Genomic DNA, 14,092 nt, shown 5'->3' with positions numbered 1-14,092 from the left:
GCCTGTGCTCCTGAGCCAGTCCTTGTCTGTCTTCTCCCTCTTTGCTTCTCAGCGTGGCTCTTTCCTGGCCGTTGCATTCTGCCTTCTGCTCCTCTTGGACACCCGCGTGTGGAGTGAATGGCATGGTACCCTGTCTACACAAGACAGTGACAGCTTCTCCCTCCACCCCCAGATCCGCTCTGTGATCAGGAGGAGCCGGGAGACAGGCCATGCGCACCCCATGTCCCGGGAGCCCTCCCCTCGCCGCCGGCTGGACCCTGCCATCCTAAGCAGGACCCCATCCCAGGAGCGGCTCATCGCAGAGCTGCAGGGCCGGCTGGGCATCCAGCCGGAGGCAGAAGAGACAGCAGGGCCAGGAGGGGCCTCCACCCAGGACTGGCTGACTGAGGGTGTCGTCATCACCGTGCAGCCACGTGGGAGGCGGGCTGGGGGGCAGCTTGTAGAGAAGGTAGCCAGGAGCAGCCCAGGGCCTGGGCAGTGGGCATCTAGATACTTCCTCTGCCCTAGCTCTGCCTGGAGGAGAGATCTGAGTGGGTGTGGGGGTGTGGGGGTGTGGTTGGGGTGGGGTGTGTGTCCTATGGCCTTGTAAGGCTGACCTAACTCTTGGTTCAGAGTGGGAAGGCCCAGGGGAGCCTGGGGACATTATCTTCCCACTAGCTCCCTTTGTTCCCTGCGCTGATGATTTCTTCTCTGCCCTTATCTCTCTCCCCCGTTTCTTCCCAGGTTGTCTTCCCTCCTGATTCTCCCATTCCTCTGAGAAAAACCATCTCTGTTGTGGCTTCTCCTCCTCCTCCTCCTCCTGTCCCCTTGCTCCAGCATTACCCAGATGCCTCGGCCAGCAGCTCTTCTCCTCTCCCCCGGCTGCCCTCTCCCTCCCCCCTGGGACCCTCAGCTTGTATCCATCGTTCTTCTGGGGGCCAGAGTTCAGGGGAGGAGCCCTGTGATGAGCATAAACAGGGCCCCAACCCTCCGGCTCCTGCACCCCATACTGTGAGGTCTGTGGGCTGCCAGACGGACGAGGACCCGCTCTTCCCCTTGATGCAGGCAGGCCTCTCAGGAACCCCAGCCCTTCCTGACCCGCCACTATCCACACACCAGCATATTAGCCCCAGTCCTGCCTTAGATCTTGACCCTAGACCTTCACCAAACCTGATGCCCAGGCCCCACTCCTCAGGAAATGAGTTGGCTTCTTGTCTTCTGAGACCCCTCCTCACTACCCCTGACACTGCAAACCAGAAGCTCACCTCCCCTTCCAGCCTCCTGGCCAGCGTCTGGTGAGGCCTCTGTGCCTACTTCCATTCCCATGGCCTGTGACGTTGGGTGGCTTACCTCCCTCTCCCTCTCTCTGGACTTCTCTGTGTCTGGATTACTCCAGGTTGTTCTGCTCTAGATTATTTTCTCTCCTGATTTTGGTATGGCCATTGAGGAAAAATACTTTTACCTCATCCTGAATTTTCTTGCGTGAAATGGTTCAAAAAACAAGGTCCTTTTTCTTTCTTCCTTAGCTGTTTATTTTTTTTTTTAATTTCTTTTCCTCCTTTCCTCCCTTATCTAAGATGCACGGCCTGGAGCAAAGAGCGGATGGAGAGCAGAACTGGGTGGCTGGCTGGCCTCCGAGCAGCAGGCAGAGCAGCCCTGAAGGGCAGGACGAGGGAGGGGTCAGTGCCGGGCTGCTTGTGTTCCCTGGGGCTTGTCATGCAGCAGGGTGCCATGAGCTCTTTCTCTACCCCTCTGGGAGCCCCTCCTGACCTCTAGCATGGCCTGCCAGTGTCACTGCCACCTTTAGGACTCCTCAGGACCCCCTCGAGGATATTTTGCTTTTGGCTTGGGTCAGCCCATTGCCCTTGGAGGGGAAAAGGCCGTTGGCCCTGGTACTGTGCCACACCTGCTTCCTGGTTCAGAGTCCTAGTAATCTTCTCCCCATCTCTACAGTTCATGACCCAGGGGAAGACTGGAAGCAGCTCACCCCCTGGGGGACCCTTGAAACCTGGAAGCCAGCTGGACAGCATGCTGGGGAGTCTACAGTCTGACCTGAACAAGCTGGGGGTTGCCACAGTCGCCAAGGGAGTGTGCGGGGCCTGCAAGAAGCCCATCGCCGGGCAGGTGATGAATGGGGCAGGTGGGCACCCAGCAGGATCTGTCTCTTTCTCTCTCAGCCCTGAGCCACCCGTGCCTTTTTTCTTAGGTTGTGACAGCCATGGGGAAGACATGGCACCCCGAGCACTTTGTCTGCACCCACTGCCAGGAGGAGATCGGATCCCGGAACTTCTTTGAGCGGGACGGACAGCCCTACTGTGAAAAGGATTATCACAACCTCTTCTCCCCGCGCTGCTACTACTGCAACGGGCCCATCCTGGATGTGAGTGCCTGCATGGGCTGGGGAGGGTGGCCAGGGCTCTCATGTGGGTGCTGGCCCCTCTGCTATTTCATCTTTACTGTACCCCTCACTTGGAAGGGCCTGTCACATGCCCAAGACTCACCAGTGAGGAAGTGCTGGGGTGGGAGTTGGTCAGAGGCCTAAGTCTGCCCCAGTGCCTTTCTGCCTCCCATCCTGAATTCCTTCCGCAGACACTGCAGGGATGCGTCTTCCTCTTCCCATGTGTCTTGGCTGTGTGCTCTGTCCAGCAGGGCACAGCTTGGATTTGATCCGTCTCTTTGCTTTCACAGAAAGTGGTGACAGCTCTTGACCGGACGTGGCACCCTGAGCACTTCTTCTGTGCCCAGTGTGGGGCCTTCTTCGGTCCTGAAGGTATGGCGGACCTGGTGGATAAAGCCGCCACCTCGTGGAGGGCCAGGAGGAAGGCTGGGAGATGGGGCTGATGAGGGAGTCAGGGAGGGTCTAAATCTGCTACCATCTCCTCCCACCCCCCAGGGTTCCATGAGAAGGATGGCAAGGCCTACTGCAGGAAGGATTATTTTGACATGTTTGCACCCAAGTGCGGTGGCTGTGCACGGGCCATCCTAGAGAATTACATCTCCGCCCTCAATACCCTCTGGCATCCTGAGTGCTTCGTGTGCCGGGTAAGGAGCTCCCGTTACTGGTGGATGGGCTGGGAATAGGCAGGACTAGAGAAGGGCCTCTGTCGCTTGGCCTTCTCTTGTTTGGGGTTCTGATGAGGGGAGCAAGCAGGAGTACAAAACCTTAAGCTGAGCAGGCCCTGGGTTAGGGCCAGGAGAAACCAGGAACATTGTCTTCCATCCTAAGTCTTTTTCTTTTCTTTTTCTTTCTTTTTTTTTTTTTTTTTTTTTTTTGCCAGTCCTGTGACTTGAGCTCAGGGCCTGAGCACTGTCCTTGGGCTTTCTCAGGACTAGCACTCTACCACTTGATCCACAGCACCACTTCTGGCTTTTTCTATGTATGTGTGGTGCTAAGGAATTGAACCCGGGTCTTCGTGCATGCTAGGCAAGCACTCTTACCACTAGGCCAAACTTCCCGCCCCCTAAGTCTTTAATACCACTTGTGCGAGACAGAGAAGCCAGCTAGGGTCCCGGAGGCCTGGGACTAGTCATGTTTGGAAGAAGAGCACGTGGGAATTAAATGGGATAATACAAATACTGAGGAGACTCGACAGAAATTTGTCATTTCCAAACTGCATTGTGGAGGCCTGAGGACTCACCAGTGTTACTAGAGACCCAGCAGGGGTTCTCTTGACTGAGTTAATTTTGGAAACAGGCTCTGCCTAAGCCTTCTCACATCCTTGCATGTGCACGTGAATCTCCAGACATGAATCTAAGACACAGTTGAGTCAGATCCTTTTCCTCAGCCCCAGGGTTTCTGGCAGCCTGTTGATCAGCGCCTACTGAAGTGTTCAAGTCAGACCTAGCTTCCAATCCAGACTATGCAACTCGGTAGCCGCTGCCGTTGGACAGATCACTTGTAAACTTCAGGTTCTTCCTCTCCTAGGAGAATTAAGCATTTTAGGCCACGTGTAGTCATTAATAACTATACTCCCAGCTACTGTGAAGACAGAGCAGGAGGTCGAGCAGGGCTCTTGTCATCAGCCCTGGAAAACGAAAAGCAAAAGGGCCAGGGTTATGTGGCTCAAGTGGTAGAGCGCTTGCCTTAGCAAGTGAAAAGCCCAGAGTCCAATCCTAGTCAGAAGAAAACAAACAAACCCCCAAATTCAACCATCCCCCACACCCATGTATTTAGCTCAGCACACAGTGTGGAGAAAATGAACAAATGGTGGTGACTGTGCCCTGCACATGACGCTTCCAAGAGGGGCCAGCCCTGAGCCCCTCTCCTCCAGCCACCCCGCTTGTGTCTGGCAGGAATGCTTCACGCCTTTTGTCAACGGCAGCTTCTTTGAGCACGATGGGCAGCCATACTGCGAGGTGCACTACCATGAGCGGCGCGGCTCGCTGTGCTCTGGCTGCCAGAAGCCCATCACTGGCCGCTGCATCACCGCCATGGCCAAGAAGTTCCACCCCGAGCACTTCGTGTGTGCCTTCTGCCTCAAGCAGCTCAACAAGGGCACCTTCAAGGAGCAGAACGACAAACCTTACTGCCAGAACTGCTTCCTCAAGCTCTTCTGCTAGGCGCTCCTCCCGTACCTGTCCCCTCCCCAGCCGGCGTCCCCAACTGCTACTGTGACCCAGAGACCTTGCCCGGGTGCCATGGGCAAACCCGATGGAAACTGGAACCTTGTCCTCAACTGGTGCAGCATGGGAAGAGAGTTGTGGGGTCTTGCCTGCTTCTCCTCACCCCCACCAGAGCCTTCTGAAGCCCTCCCCAGAGGTGGAAGGTGGACCCACCCCCATAGCATGTGTGGTGTATCCCCACAAACTGTCACCCCACACTGGAGCCATCTCCCACTCAGTTCAGTGGTGGAGCCAGGATGGGAGGAGGGGCAGGGCCACCCAGGGGCCCTCTTATCCTTATTTCTTCCCAGTCTAATTATCTGAGAGTATTGGGGGGACACCTGGCCCCCTTCCAGACCATGCCAGCATAAACCTATCTATCCAAGGGTAGGAGCTCTGCAGGGGCTGTGGAAAGTTCCTTGGGCTCCTGCCTTTCAGTCTCCCTGGACCTGGGTGACTGTTTCCTTCCCATGACCACCCATTTTATACTTGTTCCAGCTCTACTGAGAACATTCTCTCCAGCAATAATGTTTTCTAGCCACTTCTCCCATCTCCAGGGATGGCACGAGGTGGGGAGTGTCACCTGTGCCTGGACACTGTACTTTGATAGATTTCTACACTGAGGTTTCAATTCGTATTGCCCAACTTGCTTTTACTTCTCTATACAAGATGGTTTTGAGGAGATTTTTAACTATGTTCATTTTTGTATTCTCTCCACAGCTACTGGTTCTGTCCATGGCTGTGGCTTTGGTATGGACTTTGCTTTCTTTATACTGGGGTGGGGAAGCGATTTTATTTTTTCTTAGCACAAACAGGTTAACTGGGGGCAGCTCTGTGACTATCCTTCTATAACTTCACAGCTCACCAGGACTGTTTTTTATAAACTGCTGTATTTTGAAACCTCTTCTTTACTGTTCAGGCCAGCAAACTCTTCATTAAAAGTGGCCTAAGGGAGTGTGGTCCTTAGGACCTGGAATTCTGAACCTCAGCTGCCCTGTTCCCAGGGGAGGAGGGGCAGTACATTGCCGGGGGATGACTTCCTGTCTGAGCCTCTTCCCTCCTCTGAACTTTTTGGCAACAAAGAGAACCCATTGGACATCCTTTGCCTCCTCGCTGCTTCTGTGGGGCTCTTTCTTCTGCCTTCTCAGGAAAGCTGGTATCTGATTCCACTCACACAGACCATGAGCGTCTGTGTTCTTATGGCTCTACTGTGCCCACTGCTTCCTCAAATCCCCTGTCCTTCCTGGAGACCTAGCCCAGGTTCTTCCCCTTTCACAGGTGGGATCTGGGCTCAGTAGGTCCTGGGAGAAAGCCTTAGGTTGGGACAAGTCAGATTTGAGACAGGGGGACAAGGACTCTGCCAGCATAACAGGAAGCCCAAGTGCTCTCTTTCCCCAGGATGAAATAGGAGCAGCCAGGCCAGGGTTCCTGATCAAGAGAAGGGGCCCCTGGATGATCTGGACGGGGGGGAGGGGGGCGAGAGGGGCGTCCAGGACCATTCCATCAGCCTCTTCAGCAGAGGCTGAGTGCTGGGATCCCAGAAGAGGATCAGGAAGGGGCTGGGAGCAGCCCCGGTCTGGGAGGTCAACCTGTGCCCTCTGAAGGTCTGACATCTTCCCTTCCACTCACAGGCCTTATAGCTCTGTTTACAGTGACCCTCCCTAGAACGCTCCCCAAGAGGGACTGGGGTTTCTGGGGTCCATCATCTGGGTTAATAGTTTATTGATCATTTCATTTTGATTTTTTCCTCTATAAACTTCGAATCTGGCCTTTTCCATTTCAATTCCTGTGATTTATGCCAATAAAGTTTGCCATTATTTTCACCTGTGCTAGTGTCATTTCTTGGTGGTTTAACAACCTTAGTGGGCCCAGCACAGAATCCAAACCCTCTTCAGGCTTCTAAGAATTCCCAGGTGTGGAGACTGAAGGTCAAAAGCCCAGGGAACAGGGTCCTGGGCCTTGATGGTGGCTGCAGGTCCTCCTGACCCCAGCCTGGGCTGTACTTAATTGGGAAGTTGCTGGGAGCACCTGTGAGCCCCTCCAGGCGGCAAGCCCTGCCCTGGGTCTTCATTTGCATTGCTTGAGAGCATCCCTTGAGGGCCTGTGGGTGGACTTCCACTCACAGATCAGGAAAAAGATTTAAGAGCAGCCACCTGATCAAGGCAGTCACTGCTGTGTGAGCTCAGGACCTGCTCTGCCCGTGTGCTGCGTGGAGAGACATCAACAGCTTCTAGATGTAATGTTCCTGGAATAATACCTGGAATACCAAGGGCTTAGAGTTGCAAGTGCATTTCTACTGCCTCCTGTGATCTCGTCTACATTTTCAGGCCTCTTAGCACTTGCTGGATCCCTGATCCCCAAAATTGTATGTGTGTGTGGGGGGGGGGGTCATAGGGCTTGAACTCTGGGCCTGGGTACTATCTCTGAGCTCTTCAGCTCAAGGCTCTACCACATTGAGCCACAGTGCCACTTCCTGCTGAATGGTTTTCCTCTGATTTGGGGATTATTCTGTTAATTCCTAGTCTGAATTCAGAATTGAATATTACTGGGCTGGGAGTGTGGCCTAGTGGTAGAGTGCTTGCTTAGCATGCATGAAGCCCTAGGTTTGACTCCTTGGTACCACATATGTAGAACGAAGCTGGAAGTGGTGCTGTGGCCCAAGTGGTGGAGCACTAGCCTTGAGCTGAATAGCTCAGGGACAGCAGCCAGGTCCTGAGTTCAAGTCCCAGGACTGGCAAAAAAATATAAACATTAACCAAGCTGGGCACTGGTGGCACATGCTTGTAATCTTAGCTACTTACGAGGCTGAAATCTGAGGATTGTGGTTCAAAGCCAGCCCAGGCAGGAAAGGCCATGAGGATCTTCTTTCCAAGTAACCAGAAAACCAGAATTGGTGTTGTGGCTCAAAGTAGAAGAGTGCAAGCCTTGAACAAAAGAGCTCAGGGTCAGTGCTCTGGCCTTGAGTTCAAGCCCTACAACCGACTATGTATCTCCTTCAGCTCAGCTCTTACCCAAAAGTAATAACAGTTTGTTTTTCCTGTCCCTGCTGGATTTTTTTTGTCCCTAGGAATGGGAGTAGCACACTCCATTGTAATTTGCTTTTTTTTTTCATTCAAATATGCTATGTGGATATTTCTCCGTGTTGCTGAATATAGACCTGCATCGCTTTTTAAATGGCATCATGTTTGCTACATTGATAAAACAATTATAGATAGATGATGTTCGTATTGACAGCCAGGATGTCCTCGGAGATGTATGGGAAGAGTGTGTATATACTTGGAAAAGTGCACTTAGAAGGAAACAGACTTAAAGTCAGAGTCTATGTAACTATACCATAATGAGGCCTATGGGCTTTGAACTTGCTCCTAGAGTTCTAGAATCAACATTTGCTGGCTGAGAGATGTGGATGTACTATTTAACCTCCCAGAGATTTCTTATGAGTACAATGGGATGGCTAACATTATACATCCTCCAGGGACTGATGGAAATATTAGCGTCGGGACTGTGTACAATGTACTTAGCACAATGCTGAGTGGGCAGGAATGCACTGTCATTAAAGAGGGATCTTAGCAGTAACTGACTATATCAGTTTTTGAACTGGGCAGATCCTCAGAGGCCCTAAGAGGCTTTAATACAAAATACAAAGGCTGGACTCGGTTGTAGAGTGCTTCCTTAGCTTGCATAAGGCCCTAGGTTCAAATCTCCAGCACTACAAAACTTTTTTTAAACAGAGGTGGCACTGGGTGCCAGTGGATCATGCCTGTCATCTTAATTACTTAGGAGGCAGAGATCTGAGGGTCATGGCTCAAAGCCAGTCTGGGCATAAAAATCTGTGAGACTCATCTCCAGTTAACCACCAGAAAACTGGAAGTAGCACATGGCTCAAAGTGGTAGAGCGCTAGCCTTGAGCTGAAGAGCTCAGTGGCAGTGTGTCTAGGCTCAGAATTCAAGCCCCAGGACTGTCAAAGCAAAACCAGACAAAGATGAAGATGCTGATGATGCTGATGCTGATGCTGATGATGAGGATAGGGCATTAGTGTAAAAGGAGACTGGAGGAGGAATCAGTAGGAGGGGAGATGGGGAAAGAAAGGATGCCAAGGGCTGAGTTACCTTGCACATGTCTATCTCTAACTCTGTGTACAAACTATATATGGGTATATTAGTCAGTCATATATAGATATCTGAAGGTAACAACAATAGGGAGCTGAGGGTAGGTCTCACGGAGAAGTCTGTAGCAAGACTTGGTGGAGGTGAAGTAATCAGGTGGCTGAGATTATTCTAAAATCATACTTTGCTCTGGAAAAAGCAACAGAAAGAATGATCGGCTAAAAGGAAAAGAAGCAATAGGAAGGGGCCGGGAGTTTGGCCTAGTGGTTAAAGTGCTTGCCTAGCATGCATGAAGACCCGGGTTCGATTCCTTGTTACCACACACATAGAAAAAAGCCAGAAGTGGTGCTGAGGCTCAAGGGGTAGAGCTCTAGCCTTGAGAAAGTCCAAGGACAGTGCTCAGGCCCTGAGCTCAAGCCCAGGACTGGCAAAAAAAAAAGAAGCAATAGGAAAAGCAAGCGATGAGATTATGGGCATAGAGGACCTTTGCAAGGCTGTCACATAAATTTTTCAGCCTTTTCTGTGAAAGAAGGGGAGTTTTTGAAGAATTGTAAGCACGAGGACGTAGGTTTGCAAAAGGATCCCTCTGTTGTGGGTCGGAAGGAAGAACAGACTAGAGGAGACAAAAGACCGTCTATGAAGGCATCCACCAACAGGCTGTGTAAATTTGCTGATTTGGCCAGTTCAGCCTTGCAAAATCTACCTATAATGCACCTCCAGGCCAGCAGGGGGCAAAGCTGTAAAAAGAGCTCCTTCAACGCCAGGCAGCGCCCTCCTTAACCACCGTCCTTTAAAAGGTGTTTCCTGTTGACCTGAGTGGCAGGGAGATGAGCCAATAGCTGATGACAGTAGTTCACTTTGGCGGGACAGGCGATCGTGTCAGCCAATAGGCAGGAGTGCCGTCCGTGACTTCTGATTGGTCCCTGGTTCCCATATAAAAGGCTCACTCCGGCGGAAGGCCCTTCTTTCGCCAGGCGTCCTCGTGTGAGGTTCGTGTGGCGGGTTCTTCCTTACTGGGTAGTGGTGGCAAGACGCATGGGGTCTTTTGGGTAACCAAGGAGGGTGGGATCGGAAGCGATTTGGAGGTACTGGGGCCTGGGCCCGCGCCCCCCGTACTTTGGCGGCAGATTGATCTCCGCATGTGGCGGTGGCTGCTCAAGACCCAGCCGGCGAGTGCCCGCGTGTGGCCCGTTCCATGTAGGCCTCAGACCCAGGGATAGGTGTTGGGGTGATTGAGTCTGAGCTCCTTTTCTCCCCTCAGTGACCTCGTCTTTAAACCCTACGTGGCAATCCCTGACGCACCGTCGTGATGCCCAGGGAAGACAGGGCGACCTGGAAGTCCAACTACTTCCTTAAGATCATCGTAAGTGCGGAGTGGGTTGTGGTAGAACTTCATGGTGTCTCTTCATGAATTGAGGGAAAGGATAAAACAATCGCAGCAGTTTTCCTAAGTAGGCCTCCCCTCCAATTCCCTCATCATCTTTGGGGACGCTTTTGACCAAGAGTGACTCATTGTATGGCAAGTCGTTGACACGTTAAGACCTGTCAGTCAGGAAAGTTAGTGTCCAGTGATTTCGGAGTGGCTTTCAGAAGCGCCAGCTACTTTTATTATTAGTCTGCTTAATAAAGTGTGTTTCAATATCACACACTTAGAGTAAGTTTTTTTTTTTCACTAGTTGTGAGGCTAGAACTTAACGATATGGGCCCTGTCCCTGAGCTTTTGCTCAAGGTTAGCACTGTACCACTTAAGCCACAGCGCCACTTTCAGCATTTTTTGTTTAAGTAATACTGAAGAATCAAGCCCACGGCTTCGTGCAGGCACTCTACACACAGCCACATTTTCAGCCCGGCATAGCTTTTCTTGGTGGATTTGAACTCAGGGCCCCCATGCTTGCTAGGCGTATTTGCATGAAGCTTTTTTGGGCATGGTAGAGAAATCTAAATAGTGCTTTTTTTTTTTTTTTTAGTTTATTCAATGCCATCCTTCTGTATTTTTTTTTGCCAGTCCTGGCCTTGAGCTCAGGGTCTGAGCACTGTCCTTGGACTTTCTCAAGGCTAGAGCTCTACCACTTGGGCCTCAGCACCACTTCTGGCTTTTTTCTATGTATGTGGTACCGAGGAATCGAATCCGGGTCTTAATGCATGCTAGGCAAGCACTTTAACCATTAGGCCAAACTCCGGCCCCCTAAATAGTGCTTTCTATTTTGTGTGTTGAGTCCCTTTCTTTGATAAGTCTTTTTTGAGACAGTTTCTGTTTGTTAGCTATTTTAGTGAATTAGATTGGTCTCATGATTGAAAGGAAATAAGCAACAAAAGTCTACTTGTAGGTATTAAATCACCTCTTAGCACAGGTGATCAAGCCCGGAATATTGCTTATGCTAAGCAAGTGTTCTACCACCGGATTGCTCATTCCCAGCCGGTGAAGTCAGGAACAGCTCTGACTGGATTAAGGCGTGGGATGTTAAAGCTGGTAGGAAGATCTACCTGTCTTTTGTGTGACTTCAAAGCCTAGTGAGCAAGAGAGAAACTGGTGGTTGTGTTTATGTTGTGCTGACGTTGCCTTCTCACTCAGTTTTCTGGTTTGTTTTTATAGCAACTTTTGGATGATTATCCAAAATGCTTCATTGTGGGAGCAGACAACGTGGGGTCCAAGCAGATGCAGCAAATCCGTATGTCTCTCCGCGGCAAGGCTGTGGTGCTGATGGGCAAGAACACCATGATGCGCAAGGCCATCCGCGGGCACCTGGAAAACAACCCGGCTCTGGAGAAGTCAGTCCTGGTGCCTGCCTGCCTGCCCGCTCGCCCCGTGCCACCCTCCTTCCTGCTTTCAAGTGACAGTGTCTTATGAATTTCTCTTTGCAGACTGCTGCCTCATATTCGGGGTAATGTGGGCTTTGTGTTCACCAAGGAGGACCTTACTGAGATCAGGGACATGCTGCTGGCCAATAAGGTAAGGGGAGGAGCAGTTTGGAGAAAGATCTTATCTCACCTTTAAAACAGAATCGCCCAATCTTGGGTGGTGTCAGTGGATAGATTTCTCATTGTCATCTCCATTCAGGTACCAGCTGCTGCCCGTGCTGGTGCCATTGCCCCATGTGAAGTCACTGTGCCAGCCCAGAACACTGGTCTGGGCCCCGAGAAAACTTCCTTCTTCCAGGCTCTGGGCATCACCACTAAGATCTCCAGGGGCACCATTGAAATTCTGGTGAGTAGCAAGGCACACTGTGTGTGATGCTGTGTGTTTCTTTTGAAACAGGCTGTGCCTGCTAGATGTGCATATATTAACTGCTCACTGTTTTCCTCAGAGTGATGTGCAGCTGATCAAGACTGGAGATAAAGTGGGAGCCAGCGAAGCCACATTGCTGAACATGCTCAACATCTCCCCCTTCTCCTTTGGGCTGATCATCCAGCAGGTGTTTGACAATGGCAGCATCTACAACCCGGAAGTGCTCGACATCACTGAGGATGCTCTGCATTCTCGCTTCCTGGAGGTACGGGCTGCCCAGCCCCTCCCTACATCAGTGGTTGGTGGCAGGACAAACAGGAGTACTGTTTGCTGCATAAGTTGGCTGTGGGACCAGGCGGTTTAATCTGTCTATCTTCATACATCCTCATTGGCAGGAATGACTGTTGTAAAGTTGGTTTCATGAGTTGTAAAGCCTTAGAAAAGAGGCACTGTGTGTGTTACTGTTCAGGATCCTACAGGGTCAGAGAAGACTATGGGCAGTTTCCTACATAAATGTTAATGCTTTGCTAAGTACCTTTCCTTGGAAGGGTAGATTATTCAATTATGTAGTTGGTCCTCCATAACTGATTTCCACAACCTGCATATTTAAGCAAATTAGGATTTGGAAGCAGAAACAAATTTTGTCTTCAAACTTACTAGAATATAGGAACTTCAGTCATCCTAAAGAATACATAGTGTGACTTACCGAGTGAAAAGTTATTGGGTGCTGGGCACTGCGTAGCTACTTAGAACTGAAGATCACAAGTCAAAGCAGCCCAGGCAGGAAAATACTAGATTCCAGTTAACCGCCAGAAAATGGGAAGTGGAGCTGTGGCTCAGAGTGGTAGAGCACCAGCCTTGTGAACTTCTCTTTAGGATGTCTCACCTAAAAGACAGTTTTTGTTTTTTCTGGCCTGGTGTGTATGTGAGTCATGAAGCTTGAAATCTGGGCCTAGGTGCTGTCCAGGAGCTCTTCAGCTCAAGGCTACTGCTTTACCCCTGAGCCACGGCACCACTTCCTGCTTTCTAGGGATTAATTGGAGATAATAGTCTCACATTCTTAGTACCCTGACTGGCTTCAAAACGAAACCCTCAGCTCTCAGCCTCTTGAATAGCTAGGATTACAGGTGGGAGCCAAGACGTCCAGCTGTCTTTTTTTTTGCCAGTTGTGGGGCTTGAACTCAGGGCCTGAGCACTGTCCTTGGACTTTTCTCAAGGCTAGAGCTCTATCACTTCAGCCACAGCACCACTTAGAGCTTTTTTCTATGTGTGTGGTACTGAGGAATTGAACCCTGGTCTTTGTGCATGTTAGGCAAGCACGCTACCACTAGGCCAAACTCTGGGGGCGGGAAGAGGGGGCTGTCTGGCAGGCATCCTCTCCTTGCCATCCACAGGCAGGTGGGTGCCCTGTCTGGGTGGCCTGTGCTTGGTGTGGTATACCTCCAACACTCAGGTTCTTTTTTTATAATTTATCTTCAAAACATCATTCCCCTGCAGGGTGTCCGCAATGTTGCCAGCGTGTGTCTGCAGATTGGCTACCCAACTGTTGCCTCAGTGCCTCATTCTATCATCAATGGATACAAGCGGGTCCTGGCCCTGTCTGTGGAGACTGACTACACTTTCCCACTTGCTGAAAAGGTAAGACAAGATTTCACCAGGGCCTCAGTGAGCTGGACAGCAGGGTAAAAACATCTGTGGAGTGTTTTCATAATTTACACTGGTACATTTTTAAGAGCATATTTTAGAAATTTGGACAGGGTGTGTTGTATTCTTCAGAAGTGACAAGACTTGAGGGCATATAGGTAAGAGGTGGCCTTAAGATGCCTTCTTCAGGCTACAGACAAGGCCTCCTGGATCTGGACATGACAGATTAGTAAGATGGGGGTTTCTGGGTGTTAAGGGATGGATACTCTGTTCACCGCTGACTTCTCTTTATTTAGGTCAAGGCCTTCTTGGCTGATCCATCTGCCTTCGTGGCTGCTGCTCCTGTGGCTGCTGCCACCACTGCTGCACCTGCTGCTGCTGCAGCCCCAGCCAAGGCTGAAGTCAAGGAAGAGTCGGAGGAATCAGATGAGGATATGGGATTTGGTCTTTTTGACTAATTTCCCAGGAGCGGTCAACTCAGATTTATTTGCAAAACAGGAAAATAAAAGGCTTACTACTTTGTCTTCAAAAGTC

General features: G+C 50.8%; 2 protein-coding genes across 7 annotated transcripts in view; both read left to right on the top strand.

Annotated features, from left to right (window-relative positions):
* Positions 1-6,404, top strand: part of Pxn (paxillin) — a 45,279-nt gene extending 38,875 nt beyond the window's left edge. For 2 of the 6 annotated variants that reach the window (XM_090320246.1, XM_090320250.1), the window contains 6 exons: positions 1,557-1,658; positions 1,933-2,103; positions 2,186-2,359; positions 2,668-2,749; positions 2,873-3,021; positions 4,273-6,404. In XM_090320246.1, the coding sequence (XP_090176372.1) occupies positions 1,557-1,658; positions 1,933-2,103; positions 2,186-2,359; positions 2,668-2,749; positions 2,873-3,021; positions 4,273-4,539 (945 nt within the window). In that variant the 3' untranslated portion in view covers positions 4,540-6,404. Of the gene's footprint in view, positions 1-172; positions 449-723; positions 1,085-1,533; positions 1,659-1,932; positions 2,104-2,185; positions 2,360-2,667; positions 2,750-2,872; positions 3,022-4,272 lie in introns of all 6 variants that reach the window. The other 4 variants (XM_090320248.1, XM_090320247.1, XM_090320252.1 and 1 more) reach the window with 3 other exon arrangements.
* A 3,521-nt stretch (positions 6,405-9,925) lies between these two features.
* Rplp0 (ribosomal protein lateral stalk subunit P0) lies at positions 9,926-14,092 on the top strand. Its single transcript, XM_090320245.1, has 7 exons — positions 9,926-10,051; positions 11,282-11,457; positions 11,551-11,638; positions 11,747-11,893; positions 11,994-12,179; positions 13,412-13,552; positions 13,855-14,092. Exons 1-7 carry the CDS (start codon positions 9,998-10,000, stop codon positions 14,014-14,016), a joined length of 954 nt encoding a protein of 317 aa, XP_090176371.1. The 5' UTR covers positions 9,926-9,997; the 3' UTR covers positions 14,017-14,092.

This window comes from Megascapheus bottae, chromosome 28 (genome assembly GCF_031878675.1).
Source record: "Megascapheus bottae isolate mThoBot1 chromosome 28, mThoBot2.hap1, whole genome shotgun sequence".
Lineage (NCBI taxonomy): Eukaryota > Metazoa > Chordata > Mammalia > Rodentia > Geomyidae > Megascapheus > Megascapheus bottae.
This window is presented reverse-complemented; position numbering and strand designations above follow the sequence as displayed.

What these genes read in the sequence shown, in the direction of transcription:
- Rplp0 (XM_090320245.1), top strand. Translation starts at nt 9,998, where the DNA reads ATGCCCAGGGAAGACAGGGCGACCTGGAAGTCCAACTACTTCCTTAAG. An exon ending in ACTACTTCCTTAAGATCATC is followed by an intron (nt 10,052 to 11,281) that starts GTAAGTGCGGAG and finishes TTGTTTTTATAG; the next exon opens with CAACTTTTGGATGATTATCC. An exon ending in ACATGCTGCTGGCCAATAAG is followed by an intron (nt 11,639 to 11,746) that starts GTAAGGGGAGGA and finishes ATCTCCATTCAG; the next exon opens with GTACCAGCTGCTGCCCGTGC.